General features: G+C 36.3%; 1 protein-coding gene across 1 annotated transcript in view; it reads left to right on the top strand.

Annotated features, from left to right (window-relative positions):
- Window positions 1-11,554, top strand: part of PAPSS1 (3'-phosphoadenosine 5'-phosphosulfate synthase 1) — a 37,698-nt gene extending 26,144 nt beyond the window's left edge. The window contains exons 10-12 of the mRNA XM_042812521.1: window positions 592-860; window positions 3,189-3,418; window positions 10,703-11,554. Of these exons, the coding sequence (XP_042668455.1) occupies window positions 592-860; window positions 3,189-3,418; window positions 10,703-10,841 (638 nt within the window). The 3' untranslated portion in view covers window positions 10,842-11,554. The remainder of the gene's footprint in view (window positions 1-591; window positions 861-3,188; window positions 3,419-10,702) is intronic.
- Window positions 11,555-24,200: the final 12,646 nt, after the last annotated feature.

The following is a 24,200-nucleotide window of genomic DNA, read 5'->3' as shown; positions in this document are numbered from 1 at the left end:
CTGTTGCTCAGATGCAGGACTTTGTGTATCCTGTTGTTTAACTTCACGAGGTTCCTCTAAGCCCGTTTTTTCCAGCCTGTTGAGTTCCCTCTGAATGACAGCACAGCTCTCCTGTGATACTACTCACTCTTCCCAGTTTTGTGTTATCTGCAAGCTTACTGAGTGTATTCTGCCTTATTATCCATCTCATTAGTGAAGGATATTAGACAGGATTGGACTGAGTTTTGACCTCCTGGGGATACGCTAGTTACTGGATAGGTAGCGTAGTTTGTTTTCCTCTTACAATTTAATTTAGGTCTGTATTATGTGCTCATGCAGTTAGAAAAAGAGGCTATTGCTGTTGGAGAAACTGAAGTAATTGTACTGAAATCTCAGAAATGAAGGAAGCTGGTAAATATTTTAGTTTGTTTTTTATTAGATTTGCTTATTGAGAATAATGACCTGTGACTGCTACTGTTACACTTGTTTAATGAAGTTCAGAGGAAATATTGTACCATTTGAAGATTTTTCTTTGGTTGTACAACTTCTGATGAAATAAGTTGCCTTCCTTATTGTTCGTCTTCTATTGTTTTTTTTTCCTCCTTTCCATAGATGCTGTCTTTGCATTCCAGTTACGCAACCCAGTGCACAACGGCCATGCACTTTTAATGCAGGATACTCATAAGCAGCTTTTGGAACGTGGCTACAGGCGTCCAGTTTTGCTGTTGCACCCACTTGGAGGCTGGACAAAGGAGGATGACGTCCCTCTCATGTGGCGCATGAAACAGCATGCTGCAGTACTGGAGGAGGGAGTCTTGAATCCAGAAACAACAGTAGTGGCCATATTCCCTTCCCCTATGATGTATGCTGGACCAACAGAGGTAAGCATGTCAAGAGTTCAAATCAACGGTAATGGCAACAACAAAACCAGAACATACTTAAATTAGTAGTGCACTGAAATATTTCATGTTATTCCTGTGGGTTGTGGTTTTTTTAGAGGGCAGAGAAAGCTAATTTCCCTTGTTCAAACAGGTTGTAAAGGATCTCTCCATCATCAATGAAAATGATATCCATTGAAGAGACCTCTACAGTGCAGAATTTTTATGGAAAGGAGGCAATATGGTTTTTGTGTGCTTGTTTTTCTTAACAGTTTTAAGGGTGTAATAATGAATTAATCTTTCCTCCTTTTTTTACAGCCTTTTTCAAAAGATCAATTAGCATGTGAAATAGATATCCTGAATGTTAAGTATCTTAAGCTTTGTAACTATTAAGCAAAAAATGTGTATATTGGAGAGATAGACAAATTCAGAAGAAAAGGCTATGTTATTTTTACTTTTGCAAGCTTAATTTAGATTTGTTTTGAGGCTTCTATGTGAAAGAATTATTTGGGAATACTTTATTTAGAAACCAAGATTTGGGTTAAAACTCGCATAGGCTGTGGGAAGCAATGGGAAAAACAAATGCTATTGCTTGAGGGCAATTCATTTAGGCAGCGTTGTTTTTCCACCTCATAATTTTTTTTTCTTTTGTGAGTCACAGGATTCTGACCAGGTTCAAGTGGTTAACTCTGTGGTAGCTTTTTGATAGAAAGGGGAGATACCTTTGGTGAGAAGAAAGTAGATAGTTGGCACTTTTTTCTAGTGATTGTTTGACTGGTCAAACAGTGCTTGCATTACTTTTCAACCCAGAAGAACTGTAGTCCAGATCCAGATGAGGTATGTAACTGAGTTACTGTAAGGAATCTTCAGTGTTCCCTGTAGACCTCCTGTGGGAATTAATAGAAACATTATACTTCAATTTCATACTCACAAGCGTACAAGAAGAAATGAAATCCCTAAATTTTATTCTGAATAGAGTAAGAATTTTTCTTAATATGTTGCCAGTAATTTCAGAATACAAACTGACAATAACATCTGTAGTCAGGAAATAAGAGATTCTTCCTCTAATGGTTTTCTGTAGGTCATTTAAAAGGCATACATACAGATTTATTTCAGTAGCATGCATTATTTACAGGAATACAAGCTGCTGTTGAGTCAGCATGGTTATCAATAGGGTGGATATTACCTTTCAATTTGTAGGATTTTGATGCATATGTTTCGTGAGTGTGAATTTAGTGTTTTTCTGTTTTTTTTTTTTCCTCCTGTTTTTAACTTTCCTAATAACTACTTTGAAAGAAAGCAGAAAGAAAAAATCCTGTATCAGACTGCAGTGAGCTCACCTGTGTAAGAAAGTAAATGTGTTCTGAAGTAGCACAGAGCAATGGACAAGCTGTTTGTATCTCAAAAACGTGATTTGCATTGCTCTAAATTTTCTTAAAGTTAGTCAAACAGCATCATTTAAGAACTCCATTCTGTTACCCAAATGACAACATGAAATTTAAATTCTGAAACTGTAGTAGGATAGTTTTGGAAAACCTACTGTTGTGGTTTGTTGGCATTTGGTGAGATTGGCCCATTCTGTGCCTGTGACATAAATACTGAAGTAGTTAATACATCTATCGGCATCTATAAAACTCAGATGTTTGAATAGCAGTTGAGTCCATCAGGTGTAGCATCTGGATGTGGTCCAAGCAAAAACTGATACCTGTAGCTTCATTACTCATGGCTGCTTCCTAATTCCATTATTTGTGTACTGGTTTAAAGGAATCTTCAAACTGATTGTAAACTATCCTCCTTGATGTCTTTCTAACAACTAGCTATAGAACTTTAAATGACTAGAACAAGAATTTCTCTTTTGAGATATCGTTTTTAGAGCTCCTTACCTAAAATTAAGTTAGAACAACATATGAAAGATCGTGATTTTGTTTTATATGAATTATTTGCAGTAGAAAAATGTAGCTGCTTTTCCTAAGAACAGCTGTACCGTGGTCTCCCAAGCAAGAATGTAAGAATCGAGACGTTTCATGGTTTAAAATTCTTACTAAACCATTATTAATAATTTAGTTTTGAGACAGCTTTAGGCTGGACCTAAATCCTCAGATGATGTTATTCCAAACTCTGTACTGAAGTCTTTTTTTATAGCATCCTGCTGTGCGAATGACACAGGGAATGGTGTGTCTTAGCTGTATGTTTGGTGATTCATATAATTGGTTGGGTGTAACTCTGTAGTGAAAAGAATGTTTGTTTGGCTGGGGGGTGGAAAGTGCTCATGTTTTAAGGATTGTATTTTTAACTGTTTTCTTTTAACTTTTCACCTTGTCTGTGTTCTAGGTTCAGTGGCACTGCAGGTCACGGATGGTTGCAGGAGCTAACTTCTACATTGTAGGCCGAGATCCTGCAGGGATGCCGCACCCTGGTACTGGGAAAGACCTGTATGAACCAACTCATGGTGCCAAAGTGTTGACAATGGCCCCAGGCCTCCGAGCACTGGAAATTGTACCCTTCAGGGTTGCAGCTTATAATAAGAAAAAGAAGTCCATGGACTACTATGACTCTGAGCAGTAAGTCGTATTTTAGTTCTAAAACATTTTAAACAACAACTGTCTTCTCCTGCCCTCACTCCTCAAGGAAAAAGAAGTATTAGATGTATATTGCTACAATATATCAGTTTTTAGAGACATTTTTAGACCACTAATGCAGCTTGACTTCAGTGATGATTTGGGTGTAGTTTCACAGCACAACTTATTTGATCCAACTTCAGTTACTACTGGAAGCTCCTGTGTTTAAATTCCAAGCACCTGAGTTGACCTGCTCTTGTTTTTGAAAGCTATAAAGTATTATCGTCTTTTGCATAACTAAATCTAATCTTATGTTATGTTCTTGCGTTCCTTGGAGATGATGAGTGGAAGGACAATGGCAAATGTGTTGAAACCTGGTAAGAATTAATGGAGCTTCCCTGTGTATTACTCTACAGTGTTCATAGGTGATTAGAAACTTGATGATTTGCTGTACTGCAGATGTTTTGAAATAGAAGTTAGTCAAGGAAGTTTGTAGTTTGCTCTTCCTTAACTCCCATCTAGGCAGCAGTCCAGCGTGAGGCTCTCCTCAATGCTCCGAAGTATCTCTTTGGATAGCACTGCAGCATGATTTCTTTTTTTTTGTAAATGAAGCAACAGTAGCATCAGACCAGACCTACATAATGATACTTTTACTTGAAGGAATAACATCAGAAGGAAGCATTCTTCTAGCAAATAGGACATTAAAATCTGTTCCTGTGTTTATTACCACTTAGACAGCTAGCTCTGTGAATACTTGCGTGAAGTGTGTGTGTGTGTGTGTGTGTGCAGTTTGTTATCTGAGATGCACCTAGAAATTCTCATTGCTGTGCACAGTAATTAAACTGTGATGTAAATTTTGCTGGCTTTGTTACAACTTGTATGTTTTATACGTAAGAGTCAAAAGGCTGTTGTATTAGATTCAATGGGTATTTGTCCTATTTGTTTGTTATCCAAGTGATTCAACATGTTTGTTTTGAAAGATAAGCACACCATGATCAAAATGGAATAGGTCTAACGGTGTGTCACTTTCTACTATGTTGGAATAGGGTTAATGATACCAGACACAAGAATTCTCACTGCACAGAACAGGAAAATTGTATAGTATATTGATTGTGATTATTAATACTGTACTCTTGGCAGGATAGGTTTGATTTAGATTGAGGGGAGTTAAATTTTTGTCTCTGTCATTAGTTGGACCAGATGATTTAATTAAAAACAAAAACAAAAACAAAAAAACAAAAAAAAAAAAAACCCACAAAAAACAAACCCAAACCCAAAACCAACAAAACCCCTTGTAACAAGTTTTGCCTTAGATCACAGACTGTGGAATGTGTACTCTTATCCTTTTGTGATATCTGTATGCACCCTTGAGTTGGAGTTTCTTAGTTTCAGCTGGGATGGAATTGTTTTCTTCAGAGTGTCTAGTATGATGCCATGTTTTTGCTTCTAGGAGAAAAGCACTGTTGATAAAATACCAATGTTTATAGTTGCTACTAAGCGGTGCTGTACAGAGCCAAGGCTATTTTCACTGAAGGGCCCAAGGAGCTAGGATAGAACAGAGTTAGGACAGCTGTCTTAAACTGGCCAAAGGGACATTCCATACTGTATGGCATCAAGCAGAAGCAGTTTTGAAAGAAATGGGAATTAATCTCACTCTGTTCTGCCACTTGAGGTGGCTAGCTGGGCATCAGTTGGGGGATGGTGAGTAATTGCTTGTTCCTCACTTGTTATATACATTTAGGTATACATTTATGTGTGTGTGTGTGTGTGTGTGTGTGTGTGTGTGTGTATATATACACATATATGTGTAAAAAAATTGTCATAATTGCTATCTTTTTTCCTTTCTCTGTCTTAGTAAATAGTTTTATCTGAACCTGTAAGTTATACTTCTTTCTTTTCTTTCCTTTCTGTTCTCTCCCCCATCCCACTGGGAAGGGGAAAGGTGCAAGTGACTGTGTCTTTTTTAAATTTTATTATATATATATATTTTAATTAACTACCTGCTGGGTTAAACCACAACAGGAGCTTTTTCTGTTTCTGCCACTATCTTGGAAAAAAGTTAATGCTGCTGTTAGCATGAAGCTTTACCTTTCTTCTGTTTGAATGCAGGACTACTTGTCTCATCCTCTAGATGTTGTTCGCTAACTGTGGGATAAACTAGAGTGTGACAGCAATCCTCTAGATGGCAATGCAGCTGCATGCAAGCTCCCTAAAGAGAAAGCCAGTATTGTTCCTACTCACCGTAGCCAGAACACTGTGGTAGGCTACAGACAGAGCTTGGGTGGGTGCAGCTGGCTCTATTTCAGGGTAGTCAATGTAATGCCAAAAACCTGTCAGATTCCTGGACCGAGTGGTGTTTCAACTCTGCAAGAAGGATGGTAGGGAGTAGAGAGTTGTCTGGAAATGTGAGAGGGTCAGTACTGGTGGAGGACCTCAGGAATAAAGTAATGACTTTATTCCTCATGAAAGTCTTTTCTTAGCACACTACTTAACTCAAGAAAAACGCAACTTGAAAATGTGGAGAAGGCATTTGTTTGCAAAAAAGCGCTACTCTGACCTATTTTAGAATTGGATAACTTGATTTCTGTTGCATCTTATTTAATTGCTTGAGGCTTGGAAGCTTCACAGCCAATAGCCAGTTAAAAAATTTGCAACACTAACAGAGGTGTGGAAGGTTATGCCAAGCAAGTATTACATGAGTGTTCTTGAGACTAAGCTGTATCTGAGCTGTATCTCTCTTAGCTGCTGCCCCTAGGGCTTCTTAATTTTACAACAGCAGGTACGTTTTATGATACAACATTGGAAAACTGCTATAGATATTTAAATCCTAGATTCTGATCTGGGAGACTTTAGTCTTCCGATTTTGCAGTTCTTGTCCTACAAGCAAGAGCAGTTATGCTCATGCCTTGAAATCTGAGGTGCTGCCCTGCTAGCTTCCTCTAGTGGCTGTACCTGCTTTTCACCAGTCATCCGTGGGGCCACATCACTTTCCAGCTAAGCAGTGACCAAGGAAGTTCCTTTGGACGACATGTGGCATGTGCACTGGTAACTGCAAACAAGAGGCTTAAGTTCCGTCATTTCTTTGCCATTTTTGCCATTGTTCTGTTCATTGTATGACTTGCACAGTGTCAATAAATGGAACAGATGTTAGAAGGCCACCAACAGCATTCTGAAATAGAAACGTCTGTAAGAACAAAAAAAGGAGTCAGAAGAAACCCTTTGCACTTCAGTAGCCTAAGTTCAAACGCTCCCGGAAGAGAGAATTGAAAGGGGATCAATAATTGAGTAAGTCCAAACATGGTTTGAAGAAGTGCACAGAAGGAATTGTTGTTATAATGGAGAACTTTCAAACAAATGTCTGATCTGAGAACTACTGAAGTGGTTCAGGCTGAAGTGTAAAAAAACAAAACACAAACAACAACAAAACACCGCAAAAAAAACCCCAAAATGACAACCAAAAAAACCCCAAACCCCAAAGCAACTAAAGTAAAAAACATAAACTACCACCAAATGCTGAAATCCTTTCAGGAGAAGTCACTATGTTTCTTCAGCCAGCAAGGCCGCACAGTTACCACAGGCAGATGTAATTTAGTATTGGTGGCTTAATAGTTGTTTGGGCGAGCAGAGATTCCCAATTCTCTGCGGAAGATCAGTCCTAAAAATGCAGCCACAGCCTGCTGGTGAGAAAAAAACTCAGTTAAGAAAGGAAATTAGTCTAGCTACTAACAATAAAAAGCCAACACACATGCACAAGCAATAAATAAATTAATAAAAGGGGAAAAAAATCCTCAGCAATGTCTGGAAAAAAAAAAACGGCTTTTTTTTTCTTGAGGAAAACCAATGAGATCACTTCAGCTAAAAGGAGCCCATAAATAAGGCTACTGGAGCAGACTGTTCATGCTTTTTGTAAAGTGTGAATGAAGCATGGGTATCTGAAGGGTAGGAATGATTGTGACTTTTAAAGTTTGAAAGTCCTGGGAATACACTACAGAATGCGGTTGTCACAGCTACCTCCATACTGTCAAGTCATTCTTAGCTGTTTCAACCAAGTGTGTAGCATTTGCAAACTTGTTTGATGTGATGTCTGATTTTAAAAGTGGTAGTAAAGAGACTGAAAAAGACATATTTGGTTGTCCTCCTTCATTTCGTTATGTGAAATAGTAAATATTAGTGCATCATTTAGGATATATTAGGATAGATATCACAGCAGCTCAAATGATTTAAACACTTCTAGTCAAAAAGAAGTTTAATGTGTGTCAGGTAAGGGATTTACTTTCCTTATGTTGATATTAAGTATGTTGATTATGTTCTACTCTCACACGATGTTTGTTAATAGCCAGCTAGGTTTGGAACTTGTGTGATACTAGCTGGTTTACTCAGCATGGCAGAGGGCTCCCAAGACCTAAGTGGAGTCGCAGTTTCATGCTGCAAAGACAAATTTTAGTTCAATGGAAATCCTTTTGAGAGTGGTTAAAAGGTTGGATTTCACCTCCTGACTGATCTTGTTCAGTAGGGACTGTGAAGCTAGAGGAGTAGAGCTATTAAAAGGCTGAACCTGAGAAAAAGAAGCCTGTGAATTGCTTGAGGAAATAATTGCATCTGAAAGTTTGCCAGCTGAGTAGAACATGGCAGTTGCTCTGGTGTCACAACAGAGTGAAGAAGTCATGTTTCTGTGTAGTAGAAATATTAGTTTCTGTTACTCTGGAAATTGAGTTTTCATAATTAGTGAAGGCATTGAGTATTTAGCTGTTATAGAAAGACCGTTTTAGGTATGAATATGGAGATTAAGCTGGAAACTTAAATAGCAAAATTAGTGATGAAGGAATTCACAAAAAAGGCAAAAATTTACTGAGCCGTTTCAGTATTCTGTATGCGTTACTAAAGCCTTATAGGAGTCAGTTTAGTGATTACTAATTTAGGAGGTTTTTAAAGAAAAGTTTTTGACAGAGAATTTTGGGACATAGATAAGGGGCCTCAGCCAGTATTTCTGTGCTTTTTAAAATAGTATTTTTGAAACATTTCTTGAAATTTTTTGTAACACTGAACCTAATTAGTTTCTTAATTGATCCTCACGTAGATTTTTCTTTTTCTAAGGCTTCTATGGATTTTCTTTTTTCTTTCTTTCTTTTTTTTGCATGTATATGTTTTTTCTAATTCTTAGAACTGCTTCTTGCACAGCTATGGAGGAGGAAGCTGAAGGAAGGAGGGTCTTACTGAAGCAAACTTACATGGTATATGTAAGTTTCTTGGTAGCTTTATTTCTTACTAAATTTGTAGGGCATTTAGAAGGCTCATTCTACAAACAGACAGGGAGTCAATAAATCAGCTAATGTGTTTTTCATGCTCAGGCTTTGATATCATGAAAAACATGGAAAACGCTTTACTCCTTCCGTCCCAGTTGTCTAGAGACTTAATATTTTGTTTTTGCAAGAATAATAACCAGACTTTGCGTTTCGTTGTGTATGTTTTGTAGAAATAGCTGTCTTCAAAACAATCAAGTTCCCTTCAAGCAGCATTAGTAAATACTAGACATCACCCTACCAAGCAACAACATCTGCAGGTGTTCTGAGTGGTAGTGACATAACTCTTTCATGGGCTTACGTAAGCTGAAGGCTTTGCATTTTTGTGTCATTTGTGTTTTGCAAAATTGAAGCGCAGTAGGGTTTTTTGTCTTGTCTTTGCACTTCAAGAACGCGCAGTCCTAAATTGGAAGCAGTAAGAAAAGAGCATGTATGGCATTGCTGCTGTGTGGATGCACACAATCCAAATCAAAAATTTATGGGGTTAGTGGTTTTGTGAAAGGAAACTGTGGAATGCTTTCTGCATCTTGCTAACTTCCATACCCTGCTGAGCATAGCTCAGCACTTAAAGCCAAGTTCTGCCCTCTGATGCGCACACTTGGCTCTTGTTTCTGTCTAATGCATCTGAGATCAATACTTGGCTTTTATTTCAAACAGACAAGTAAAGAGTGCGTAATGGTTACATGTTGCAAATTGAGCAAATGGCGTAAGTAAAATTGCCATATTTAATTTTAAGAATAAATCATTTTTCTATGGAACATTTGGTAGAATTCTGGCATTCTTGTCTTACTTTATTATACTTTGTTATATTTTTTGTTATACTTTTGTTATATTTTTTGTTATACTTTGTTATACTTTTTCACTTCTATGAGGAATAGTGTTTAATTTGACTGGAGCTTTTGCTGCTTATTACCACATACCTGAGAAGTTCATTTTAATTTAGATTGTCATGTTAACAGCGATAATCAACAATCCTCATCTGGGTTCACTTTTTTTATCTGCCCAATTGAAATCCTTTTTTTTTTTTTTTTTTTTTTTTTTTAGGAAAAACATCTTTATGGGAAGGCAGTTTTATTATTCCTCCAGATAATTTTATGCTTTTTTTCTTTTTTGGGTCTGTATATACCATGTGTACTTCCATATATATGTGTGTATATATATATGTATATATATATATATATACATACATGCATGCTATGTGGCTTGCACTGGCCAAGCTGCAAAAGCTATAGAAAATAGAATCACAGGATTGTTTGAGTTGGAAGGGACCTCTAGAGGCCATGTGGTCCACTTCCAGCAGTGAACAGGGACACCTACATCTCCATCAGGTGCTCAGACCCCTCCAGTCTGACCTTGGCTGTCTCCAGGGACAGGGTATCCACCCCCTTTCTATGCAAACCCATGCCACTGCCTTACTAACTTTACTATTAAAAAAATGTATTATAAAACTCCATTACTTTATTTTGAATCTGTAGCACCTGCCTCTGTATTTCTTTCTGTTCTTGCAAACTGTCTGTCATCAAGTAATTTTCTGCCATGTTGTTCTTCCACATTCTGCAGTGGAACTGAAATGATCTTCTGCTAGCACTGAAATAACCTACAAACAGCATATAGTTTCCTTGCTTCTTCTTAAAGAGAAAGCCAAGGTAGATGGAAGCACAGACTTGATTCAACCTGCAGGAGATCAGTTGGACTAAGCTGCTAAACTTAGGAGCTACCTAAGCTGTTTGCTGTACAGAATGTATATTTGTAGAGGGTGTGTATTTTTGAAGATGTACTGTCATCGATGTACAATGTCTGGAAATAACAGTTGCTTTCCAGAATTATAATTCCAAGAGGAAATGTCATTGAAGTTTTTTTTTCTTTTTTTTTAAAAAAAAAAGGCAGAAGAAATATGAACAGCTCATACTGCTTTTTAAAACATTTTCTTGTTTCCCCCTACCTTCTCCTCTCCCTCCCTTCCCTTAATCCCACTCCCATCTCTCAGCCATGAAGACTTCGAATTTATATCAGGGACCCGCATGCGCAAGCTGGCTCGAGAAGGACAGAACCCACCGGAAGGCTTCATGGCTCCTAAGGCTTGGACTGTGCTGACAGAATACTACAAATCCTTGGAGAAGGCTTAGGCCTCTTATTAACTGCAGATCAACCTTTGACGCCTGATTTATTTACGAGAAGGGGACCACACAGTCACCGTTCATGTCGCTTTGTTGTGGTATCTGTCAGGAAGTTCTTCTCTGAAAACAGACTCTTTCTCTCTAACTTAGCATCATTCTTTGCCTGTCCTTATGGGTTCTATTATATCCTGGCACCTAACTAGCTGCTGTTTTTAATGTCTTTTCTTTTATTACAGTTAATATTCTTACAGTGGGATTTTTAACTCTGTTTTTTTTATATTATTTTACTGCCTCTGTCTTCTGAGTTCTGCAGCTGTTAAATAGATGCAGCTTTTTTCATATTATTTAAACTGCTGAATATTTTCTGGTTTTAGTAGTTTGTAGGAGAAAATGTAATAGTTAGACTCCTAACTATAGATAGATGCTCTATAAATGAAAAAAGTAAATAAGTTTTAAACTACCTTAAAAGTGTACTCTATCTTATTCTCATCAGCATCTCCAGAAGCATTTAAAATTAACTTTTCAGTATATGTAATCAAAAAGCAGAGTTCTTTGCATAATTATGCAGCATAATTAACTTCTGTTGCTTTCTTTGTTTAGTTTTAGAGTTCTTGGAGCTCTGTCCGGTAGTTTTCTTCTGCTGTGGACCTGTAAAGATGACCAAGTAATGAATAAAACAAAATACTTAATTTTCTCTTAATAAACTAAGATATTTATTTTAATGTGTACTTGTTGCAATGAATGTCAGTAAGGATCATTTGATCCCATTTGATTTCACTTACTGGTCTTTGTTCCTGTTACACTCAACAGTAAGCATACAGTAGTACTGATCTGTTGGCATCTTTTCCAGTGTTTGTAGGTAATCAGAGGAACAGTCAAACTGTTCTTAGCTATTGAATAGGAACTTCTCATATCCTTCTCACTGAAACTGTCTCTTCTTTAGCAGAAGTTGGACGTAGGAGGAATGAGTAAAAAATTGTTTTTAGAACATTGAAACTGGCCTGCTATTGAACCTGAACGAAGCATATGATCATACAGAATTGTTTTCAGGGGGATTGTGGGTGGTTGTGGTGAAGGGACCAGTGCAGTGAGTGGGATGAATACTAACTGCAGTCTTCATTTACTTGTTCGAAGTAATTTTAAGACAGATACTTTGGGAGTGTCTTCCTTCTCTTTTCTTCTTCTGTCTCCTTGAAAATATGTAAATAGTAACGTTTAGGGCGATTTATGCTTCTGTAAGATGCAAGAAAATAAGGCAAAGTTGGAAAAAAAACAAGAGATATATTTATCAGGAAACCACAATGATTATTGAGACTGCGTTTTGATAGCATAAAATTTTAGAATCACTAAATGTGTTTTCTTCAAACTTGCCTTGAAATTTTTTTTCTTTTTTTTTAGATCCCATCAATATATAGGTTATGCACAATCCAGAAGAAAAAGTTACTTCCTCTCTGTGCAGGTGTTTGTGCAATACTTCATGCTTAGCTACAAAGATGAACAAAAGTTATGAGCTGCTAAAAAGGGATTTGCTGTTGAAAGTTAGAGTTTGGACTTTTTGCTGTCAGGTATGGTTCTTATTAATAATAACATCCATCACAGTGTATTTTAGCAGAACGGCAAGCACAGGTTGAAAAGTACGGAAGTAGATATTTTACAAGTGCTACTTCAACTATAGAAGTCTGAAAAATAACTTGAATGGTGAGCAAGAATTTGAATCATCCTTTAAAATTAATTTAGAAGTAGGAATAAACAACTTAATACAGTGATAACAAGCAGATCCAGTATTCATACTCAACTGGCATAGTGCTGAGGCTCTGTTATTACAGTGCTTCTGGAAAACATTCCTTTCAGTGCTTTGTGTTAATGAAGCCTTCATGTTTATTCTAACTTGAAGGTAACAGCCATGGCATTCCTAAGGAATTCATAATTAAGAATGAGAACATCTAGTCACTTTGTGGGTAGGACTTGCTCTATACATCTTTTTTCCATATCATGCATGTTTTCACTGTAGAATTCTAAGTTTTCCTCTTTTCTTACTCTCTTGTATATGAAAGAAGTACTCCACAGGAAAGGGCTACCCTAGAAGTGATTAAAAGAAATGTTTCCCTTGCCTTCCACCTCCCAAATGGTTCTTTACCTGCTGTTCTTGTGCAGAATAATTTGTCTGTTATCCAGTGCTGTTTGTATAGTCCCACGAAGACTGTTCTCTTCTATTTTCCTATGTGAGGCACTTTATGCCTGTGTTTGACTGGTATAAATGCTCATTCAGGGAGACTTTTCAATTAAGAATCTGAGAGTCTCAATAGAAAAATACTGGCTATATACTGAGGGGTTTGGGTTTTATCTGGTTTATTTCCATAGGGGGGTTTTAAACGCTAGTGACTTAGTAGTACATTAGACATACAAAATGGAAAATGTAGATCTGGTCACAATTTTTTTTCTAGACACAGTTTGGAGATATCAAGCTTATGCATCTGGAATAATTAAGTAGAAGTCAGGAGTGGGAGGAAGTGAGTGAATATCTTGGGCTGGTGGTGGAAACAGAACAGAATTAGCATGAGCAATGCAGGCAGTAAGCCACTGTATGTGGCTGAGTTTGGACCTCTTCTGTATTTTGTGTATCCTTAATTTCAGAAAGTTTCACATGTGGGTCACGCAGAGTTTAAACCTTCTGTGCTACAGAAGGAATAAAAAATACTTCAGTAACCCTGACAAAATTCTTACAGTAGTCTAGATGCTTTTCCCTTCCCTTGGATTAAAAGTGCTAATCAGTATAACATAATCAGATAATCAATATATTCCCTTTCCCAGTATAAGCTGACAGCTTTGAAGACAGTTACGTGTTTGTCTCCTGCATTTATACACACTGTATGCCTTGTCATCTCTGGTTATGAGCCTTTTTCTGCTACGAATCATAGGAACACAGAAAGAAGCTCTCATCTCTGTTATAAATTAGTTTCTCTATGAGTTTACTGCATCTAGGGCACAAACTCCAAAGGCAGGGAAAGAAGTTGTTATTGTTGTTCTTGAAGTTGGAGAATTGACAAGAAAAAAAATGAGATAGTTAATGAAAATTCAGTTTCTATGCAGGGATTTGTGCTTATTCTTTTATAGGAACCTGATTTACTGTGGTGGCTGAACAGTAATAAGAAATGTGTAGGAATGGTGTTCTATTCTCGAAACCTGACGCAGAATCCTTCAGCGCCACCCACAAAATAATATGGACTTAATAGGCTGGATGAATTGCCTGAGTTGAATCTCACAATTAATACAACTGGAGCTCAGAATTAATGTTTTGTTTCTAGTTTATTAATTGATCTTGGAAATTTATGTTGCAGAACTCCTACTTCAGTTGCTGTGAAGAAGGGTGATGTTAGTGCAATTTTCTTCACATTTAGTTTTAATAATATAAGATAGGTTGCCAAGGGTAACTTTAAAGCTTTCCATATCTGTTCTGTTGGATATGGGAGTTCCTGCCAGCAGCGAAGCAGGTGTTGGCTAAACATGTGATTTAAAGGAAGTCAGTGGTAAGGTTTCTGCTCAGTTGTACTGTTTTACCTTGAAGAAAGCCTGAGGGCTGGAGTAACAGGGCCTCATTTTTATTTGCTCTCTCCTTTTATGAAGAGCTTTTTGACTATGAATATAGCGCTAGATTTTAAGCAGGCTTTTGAAGTGTCCATTGAGGAGTTTTCTTTGTGTCTCCTGCAAGATCTCTGTCTGCTCTTCTGATATTGGAAATTTTTTACCTGTATCCATTTTCATTATTTAGTCTTTTATTAAAATCACTTTTTTTCATTATGGGAGGGTGTGTATGTGCATGGACCAGAGTTATACTTTCAACCTTTCCAGAACTTTTTGCCCTAGAAAATTCATCTTGATATAATTTTGAAGCTGAAGAGGGAAGGCAACTGCCCTGAAAGCTAGGAAACAGTGCTTTAAAGCCACATCTGGAATTCTTAGACAATAAATGACTGCAACTTAAAACGAGAATGTGGAGATTTTAATATATCATAAAACTCGAGGAGCCTTGGATTCAGTATAACAACTGTCACCCAACCTTTATGTTGAAATCAAACTATACAACACTTTGAAGTATATCTCTAGTCAGAATGCTACTACAGAATGTCTGTATATAAGAGGAAAAAAAAAACAACCTACATCCTTTTCAGCCTAATCTTCAGTGGAGTGGAAATAGTGCCTGAATCTCTTTTATCCTCTGCGAAGCTATTTTGTCTGTGGAGTCCTACACTCATCAGTCTAAACTGCACCTCATAAGAAGAAAATAAGCATTTTGGCCATGTCCGTTTATTTTCATCTCCTGAATGTAAAAGGCTTGCAGTCTAAGTTGTGGGTTTTTATTTTTCTTTCTGACCACCTGCATATCTCCAGTCTTTCCACCCAGATGGCCTTCGTCCAAATTTTTGTGGGCTACACATCAATTATTTCTGTAATGATTTGATATTTAAGTTTATTGCAATAGCTGTGATGAGACAGATGAGAAAAAACATTATCCAGGTGTTAACACTCTGGACAGCATTGTTGCACTTATTGAAAAGTATGACATTTCACTCAGAAGGACAAATCACTTCTAACTTAGAAACGTTTCTGATTTCAAGAGGGCTAATCAGAGGAAGAAAACATTTAGGCTTTTGTACTATTAATTTTATTTCATCAACAGTTTTCTCAAAGGTTTTGTGTGGAAACAGAAGAAACTCCTTGACTTTCAAGCATTGGATTCAAAAGAGCTGTCTGCTGTAGAATGGAAGACTGCAGTCAGTCCGTGGAAGAGCATTGATAATGTGTCACTGAGGTCTGCCTTGTTTCTAGCTGATGAGCACAATATTCTACCAACTGCGAAAAGCAGCGTTTTGATCATTCGATTCATTTGTTTTCCTAGACAATTGAGATAAGATCACTTATGTTTAAACATAACTTTCTGCCAGGAGAAAACTTACCACTATTATAGTTTATATTTAAAATGTGGCATAGTCTAAAAAAAAAAAACCAAAACAGTGTTATAATCACGCGAGCAAATGTCATGCTATGTGACAGCAGAACAATAAACATACTGTCAGTGTCAACATCAAAAGTACAATGCAAAATGCAAACTGCTATTGGCTCTTCTTCATTAGAGATAGTTATTTATAACTCCTTTGTTCCTTATTTCTACAAGGAATGATACTGCTACTTTCTGGAAAGAAATACTGCTTCTTTCTTTGCCTTACTTGGTAGTTAGAGACACTCAGAATGACACTGTTCATAATTTATACTATTTTCAGTTAGTATTTTGGAAGGCATGCTTGTGAGCTCCACATCAAAATAGCTTTGCAAAGAGTATTACAGGTTTAAATTAAAGTTTTTCTCTGTAAGTGGTCTTGGCTATTTTACCTACAGTACCATTAGTTTTTTCTCTCTTTAAACAAACAAACAAAAAAAGCAACAAAGTTTTATACAGCTCAGTCTTATGTAGAGATTGGGTACACAATTTTTGTGAAATATTAAAACAGCTATGGCTGACTTTTTCATAAAAGCTTTTCATTCAGGTGTATCCTTCATGCTGTGATGACTTCTTTTGACACACTTCATGTGCTGGATAAGAGTATAGAAAAGTATAATTTCAGGGAAAGATGATTAATCGATCAGTGTCGATCACAGGACAGCATTATTCAAGCACTAACAATAAAAAAGCCACATCTCTTGTAACATGCAATTCTTTCAATATAATATCTTGCTTTTTCTTTGATGATTATTGAAATATAAATGGAAATTCAAAGCAGCCTGCTCCGTCTACAAGATATGCAGAAAGTGATGAAGGTTTTTTGGTCACTTGTTTTCTGGAGAGATGAAAGTGAATTCCTTCTCACACTTTTAGTGTATTAAATAAAAAAAAAACACTGAGATCTTTCCATTTTCGTAAAGATGTGTCTTCATGAGGAACAATGTGTTTTCTGATGTTCAAAGAGTTGCACTGTTTTCAGTTTGAGGTTTTGTTGAAGATTGGCAATGAACTGCAAATACTGGCCTATGTAATCCAATTCTATGCTGGATGCTTTAAAAAAAGCAATCTTGCCTTTTCTCTTAGATCGACTCAGTTGACTTTTTTCACCTGTATTTAGTTTGAAACAACTTTTTGTTTCAGGTTTTTTCTCATACCTATGTATTTGCTAAAAAGAAAATTCAATCTCTTTATCATTCTTGGTTGATTATTATCCTAATATGTTTGTAGATCTTGAAACTATTACTGAGGAAGTAGATATCTTTCCACATCGATTTTGTGAAATTAATTCTGGAAGATATCAGCTTAACTTTAATCCTTTTGAAAAACGAACTTGAATTAAGATCTCACTGTCTTTCAAGAAAGCATGAATCTGATTGCATTGAGAGTGCACTACTTTTTTTTCCTTTTAAAGTTTGTGAGTGATTGCTGGAATACACAGTCTCCTTTTTGACAGGAAAGGGTAATAGACTGTTTCCTGAGATGGGATAACGTAAGTTTCAAACAAAAATCCTGGCTGATCGTAAATGAAAGCACGAGATAAAAGCTTTTCAGCCAGTGGATGACAGTATTGTTGATAAAAGTCAAAGAAGGCCTGCCTGTGAAACCCAAAGACCTGTGCTCCACTGGAAGACCTGCGCTGCTGTAAACAATTCTAGCCTGGTAGTGGACTCTCTGCAGCACAAGTGTGTTATCTACTTTCTGGTTTCTGCGGAATTTTCAATATCTCAAATCTCCACATGTAATTTTGATACAATTTGTGTCCTTAGTACATTCCACTCATGTATGGAGTTTCTAATTTTGTTCAGGGCTGGTATAATATGGGCCCATAGTCTTTCTCAGTTTGCAGACTACTATGGTTTATGAGTGTAGGTTTTTTTCCTATTGTTTAATTTTAGTATTAGCCAATGATCTTGTTGTTCACTTGTCTTCTGAGGTTCCCTTAGCAGCCGTTTGTGAACTTTTCCATTAAGTGCAACTCACAAATTTTAAATTATTGCTCTAGAATAACAGCTAGTGAACTCATTAATTTTGTCTATACAAAATTACAAAATTTAGAAGCATTCAAAGGAATTATAAGGAAAATAATTGAAAAAAATAGAATTACAGATGGAGTAGGCAAAATCTGAGAGGTTTCTGTATTTTTGTTTAGTCCAGACTCAATTTACGCTCATCATCTAGAAGAAAGTTGATAGGTGTTGGCAGTCAGTGTTTGTATACTGCTACAGACATGGGGGAGAGCCCAGTGAAAGCAATGTCAACTCCAAAAACCTATCAAGCCTTAGAAGACTCAGTGAACGAAATGGAGTGAAAGAGGAATTGAGACCCTGAAACTTGGGAGTGCTTCTCTTGTGCAATGGATATGGAGTTGGAGCCAAGGCAAATGCCAGTGCATTGTGTGGTGGAATGTTTGCTTGCAGTGGTCTTATGGACACAAATTGTTACACCTTGGTATAAGAAGAAGCCACGTTGAGTATTAATGTTCCACTGCTTGCTTTTTCATTGGAAAAGTGACATGGAAGCCAGTGAAATTCTGAACTGAAATGAAAGAAGCGAGGAGCTCACAATTACCCTTTTAATGTTACTTACTTCATCTTTTGACCTGGTATCTCCCTGGTTTTGTATTTCATTTTCTTTACTGTTTCCATGACAAGCAATATGGATCAAAGAGATTAAAACTAGTTTGAAATAGGCCACGATTCTTCAGGATATCAAGGTAAAATTTTGAAATAATCATCGTAGTTGGGAAAGCGTCTTTGTTTGCAGTGGGGCTGAGCTGCTGCTGGTAGCACTTTGTTTGCAAAGCGTTCTCAGAACCGTTATAACAACATCCACATTACTGATGCTCAAATTGGGAAATATTAGAAAAATTCATATTTTTTACAGGCTTTGTTAGAAGCAAAGAGCAAAAAGGAAGCCTGCTGTTTTTGAAGTAGAAACATTTTAATTCTGTAATGGGTAGAGGGCTGGGGGGACACAAAAACTTCAACACAAGAAAAGGCTACAGGACTTAATTGTTTTCACTGCTACTGATCTTAAGCAGGGGTCTTTGCTGAAGAGCTGATGATGTGAAAACTGTGAGGTCAAGTTTGTTATAAGAATAATCATCATTTCTTATCTCAAAACTGAATTTCAGTTATCAAAGAGATGCTACATTTGTTTTAAATGCACTTCTAAGTTTTAGAAGGACAGGAAAGCGCAATCAGAAAGTGGAAAAATTCTTGTGTTAGAGTTTTCTTGTCTGTACCAATCCAGTGTGAAAATAAAAAGCTAAGTCTTGCAGATTGATCACCATCACACATGAGCATGTTTGTGAGCTCCTTCACAGCATCTCGTTGGGCCAGTTGATGTTGTACTAATTAGATGTCATTCCCAATGGGATAACGGCAGATCTGCCCTTGTTGCCATGCTCTGGGATTAACTTAATGGGTGTAGTGCAAAATGCAGTGTGGGTTTCCACAAGAACAGGCTGCTGTAGGAACAGCTAGCTTGGTGCATTCTTGCGTCGGTAGACTTTGAAGTCATTTGGACCTTTTTTCTACAGCAGTCAATGCTGGCAGATACCCTCTTGAATTCTGAGGTCAATCCATTCATGGCAAAGTCATTTTGTAAATACAAAAAAAAAGGACATTGCAATTTCACTGCAGGAGTCACTCCTTGACCTTTTCCTGATGCTCTGAAACAGGCCTTGCTGTCTTACATATTAGAATGACTTGATTGAGATACTACCTGAAAAATTCAGTGGTTGTTGAGGGATTTTTTTTTTTCTTTCTGTCCCATTTGATAAGAATGAATGCTGCCCTTAAAAGTGTGCGGAAAAATAAAAATCTTCATTTTATAGAGTTCTGCTGAACAAGCAGGACTGTAATAGTCTTCATCAAAATTAAATACCAACTAGTCCTGCTGTTCATATGTGACACACTTATTTGCATTTGCTCTGATCTTTTGCCCAAATAAAAGAGCAGGAACCAAATAGGATTTAATTACAGGCTTATTTAAATTTTCTTTTACGCAGACAGTTGTGGAGTTTGTTTATCTGGGTAAAACTTCTGAAACATGGTCCCTTCTGCTGCATATTTTCTTTTTAAGAAAGAGCGCCTAGCCACTGATTTTTGGTTTGTTGGCCTTCAGTTCATCTCCTTCTGGTGGAAGCCAATATTTAGCATAGTGACATCACACACTCTTTGTCATAATGAAAATAACAAATTAGATGATTAATTTTCTCTCTCTGTAACTCTGTAGCAAATTTTTTTGCATACTGGTTTACTTTTTTCTGAGTCACCTGGTTTTATAGAATACTGTTTTATGTTAAGGAATTCTTTTTTACCAGAGCCTGAGGGACGTAAGATTATGTTCATTTTTCTACTGTTAGATTGAGTTTTTCATCCCTTCTTAGAAGAAATTCTTGCTTCTGACTTCTATCACTGTGTTATTTTTGGATTATTTGGATTTATACACAGAAGATTATTATTTCATCATCCATAAATGGTTTTATTTGTGGTTTAAATAGTTAAATTCACATCAAGAACACATGTAAGTTTTCAGCAATTTTAGAAGTAAAAAATTTCAAACTAAATTTGTACTTGTTTTTCATGTTGTGGTGATTTTTTCATTCACAGGGAGTGTGCACCAGAAATGCTAGCCTTTGTCCACGGGACAAGTTGCCTGATGGTGATCAAACAGTGGACTCAATATGATTAAATTGTTTTACTAGATGAGATTTTTCCTAACTTCTGATCAGGAGGTGAGGTTTTTTTTACTGGTCCTTTCTGGCCTGCTGAATTAGTTCTACAGGTTTCTAGTACTAAGAGTAAGTAACTGTAGGATTAAATGTAAATAAATACATAAATCAGATTAAATGAAATACAAAGGAGCTTTTTGAAAACACTGCTTTCAAAAGAAAACAAATCTGGTTCTGAGGAGACAGTTGGGAAGCATATATATATATTTTTAATATTCACGTTCAAGAGAGGTTAAAGTATTCTTGTTTGTAAATACATGTATATTCTTATAAAGAAATGTGAAAACAGAGAAAGTATCTTAAACACAACATATGTTTCCACTGATTTTCATTTGTTTTCTTCAGTGACAAATCCACTTCATTATCCTGATTGGGATTGCAGGCTAGTACTGATAGGGAAAAATGAGCTCTTTGCCATATTACTTAATAAGTTAATTCAGGTTAGTTAGCTTGGTTATTTTGTGCAGGGGACAGGTGTTAGCCTCTGGCAGAAGTAATACATGATTTTTGAGATCTTGTGTCATTCTTCGTCTGCTGTTGGTTAGGAAAACATTTCTACCACGCAGCCAACCTTTGTATATCAAAAGTCAGCAGTATTAAAATCAGTGAGGAAGAGCAAATAGGGTCTTTTTCAGACTTAGAATGTAGGATTTTTTTGAGATTAAGGCAGTATACAAGATATTGTTGTAAGCACTTTCAGGTCACTCAGTGTTACTTATAAAAGTTACCCTACCAAACCTTAACACCATCAGTAGAGAGCGAGAGGCATGCACTGGTTTCTCTATGTGGTGATTCAGAATGTGAAGCCTTCTTGGAATTGCCCTCTGAGGAAGATTTTTTTTCTCAGTGGCTCTACAAGAAGGTATTAGCTGGCTAATGTGATCTTAAAAATACACACCTCTGGGTATGTAAAGCTGGGAAAACTTAATGTGTGCTGTGTTTTTTTATCAATGAGTAATATTTCCAAAGTAAACATATAGCAGATAAAGGAAGCTTTTTAGCATTCAGCAGAATACCTTCCCTACTCAGAGATGCATGCTCAGTGTGGCCTTGCAATACTTATCAGTGCACATACAACTACAATGGTTTTAATATAATGGTGTACATGCACAATAGCAAAGAAAGAGTAGTTAATACCATTGTTAAGCCAAAGATAAAGAGATTCTCCCTGCTGTTAGATGTAATTACTGTTCAGGGTTTCACAAAGGCTCTTCTAAAGGTGTTACATTTCTTTCTCTTGTAATACACAAAGAATAGAGAAATCATGGTTTAAATGATCTTGATGTTCATGGAGAACATAATGAAAAAAATCCTCTTTTAATGTTTTAATGTTCTTTTAAGTGGTTTTAATAACCACTTAGTGAAATAGAATTTGTTGTCATTTTAAGAGATTAATTCTAGTCTGACAATTTTTGTCTAAGAAGTTTGACAATTGAATTCTATGACAATTAATCATCCAATTGGATACAATTTTGTTTCACATTTATATATATTTTTTTCTGTTTAAGCTAGTGGTAAGTCTTGAAAACATTGTGTTCCAGGTGATATAAATATATTTTTCTATTTATAGTTTTTTGATTTAGCTACAGCAGAAATGAATGCTCAGCCCTTTGCAGGTTTCAAGTATCCATTTCTCTTATGCTGGAGAATATACTGGTTATATTAGTGAAAAAATACGTAAAACTTGAATAAAGTGGGAACAGGGAAAATACCAGAGACTGCTGTGAAAGAACATTCACAGGTGTACATAGTCTTAAACAAACAAACAACATCAAGAAAAAACAGTAGAGGGAGGACAAACAAAAGCCCTATTCTTTTTCTATGTAGCAAATTAAAAATAATCTATTAATTGAATTGACAGATCATCCTGGAAAGATAACACTTATGTTGAAGTGGTCTGTAACCTCTGGAAAAAGAATTAGTTTCCTGGAATTAGTTTCGATTCTGATCCTATCTTTCCTAATTCATAAGTGGCTCTTTTCTACCTTCTGTTGTTACTCTTCTGTAAACCCCAGTTCCCTCTCTATTTTGATTTATTTTGTTTTGATGTGTCCTATGATTCTGTGTTCAGGATTATTGTGGTTACGAGGTAAGAAACATTTCATGTGCATTGAAAAAAATATTTGCTTAAGTAGTCTTATGTACATAATTAAGTGCTAGAATGTAATGTTCTTAATTTTGTTTTGCTCTTAGACTACTAGGGCATGTCATTTGAATGCATAGTTTTTGCAGCTCTCATCCCTTTTGAACTTCTATCTATATGTTAATATCTGCAAATAGTGGCAAGAGAATATTTCTGGAACTGAAGTGTATCATGACTAGTGGGAGTTGGAAGAGAACCTTTTGGTTTGCAGCATGACGCTTTGCTATCTTCAAGCACAATGGTAAAATCTATCTCTGTACAGAAGGTCATTGTAAGTCCTATTTCCACTTGATCAGAAAGTCCATCATGATGGAAAATAGATATTGCTCTGCTGACTTTATGGGAGCAAACTCAGGTGTCCGAGTTTGTCTCAGAAACTTAAACTGATGCAGGTCCTTGAAAGTTCAAGTGGAGAACATACTTTTAGCTCTGTCTTTTGCATAAGACTGAATTTTACTGCAGGTTTATGAATTATCCTACATAAAAGGCCATCCTTCATCAGATTTTACCATATGGTTAAAACATATATGCATATTTTTTCTGTTACTTCCAGGCACTGTGAAGCAGCTGGTATTAATGAATGAAAATAGCCAGCAAAATCATGGCGTGTGGTTGCTGGAAGGAACAATTTATAGTTAGGAATCTTGTAGGTTACTTGAAGGAAGAAGAAAGGAACAACCCAAAACATGCGACCTCTGAAAACGTGGATGATCTCTAAGTATAATTTGTATTTTGAGCACCTGTACTGCTCAAGGCAATGTAATATGGAACTGAGTAGAAGATAGTAATTCAATTCCTACTGCTAAATTTTATAGGGAAGGGAATCGAATACTGGTGGGTGTAGTGGCTTTGGGTTTTTTTTGTTTTTGTTTTTTTTTTAATGCAAACACTATGCTGTAGTTTTCTCTCATGCTGACCATTGTATCAAGATATCTTGGAGAGATTTGAAAGAGAAATGGATGTGCCTTTTGTCTTTCAAAATAAATTAAATATAACTTAAAGATAGAACTTAATATAACTTATATAAAAATACAACTTAAAGAGCATTTATGGTGGATCTAATAGACAAAACTATGAGATTTAGTGATTTTTTTTAATAGCTCTGTGTTACATTTTTATCTTTCTAAAAAATAAAGTAGATCTGCCTTAATTTACTAAGAGTAATAACAAAATATAAGATCTTTCTGTTACAGAAAATGACTTTAATAGGCTTTAGTGTTTCATAACTAATAGCTACCAAGTTCAGTGGATAAGCAGCAAATTTTGTACCTTCACTTAGGCATCTTTTTTTTGTTGTTGTTTTGCTTTGTTTTTGTGTGGGACAAGAAGTAGGTCAAGGGCAGTGGTTCAAACAGTTAAAAGGCCAATATAAAATGAAAATTCTGTAGGGTGGGAAAGCTAAAAAGTATTATGGCATTGTAATGAGAAAAATATTGAGACTTAATTTGCAGGTGTAGCAGAAATGCTAAGTCACAGCTTGAACCAGTG

The sequence above is a fragment of the Centrocercus urophasianus genome, unplaced genomic scaffold (genome assembly GCF_019232065.1).
Source record: "Centrocercus urophasianus isolate 14NV4802_14NV808 unplaced genomic scaffold, USGS_Curo_1.0 seq_13, whole genome shotgun sequence".
NCBI classification, from domain to species: domain Eukaryota; kingdom Metazoa; phylum Chordata; class Aves; order Galliformes; family Phasianidae; genus Centrocercus; species Centrocercus urophasianus.
This window is presented reverse-complemented; position numbering and strand designations above follow the sequence as displayed.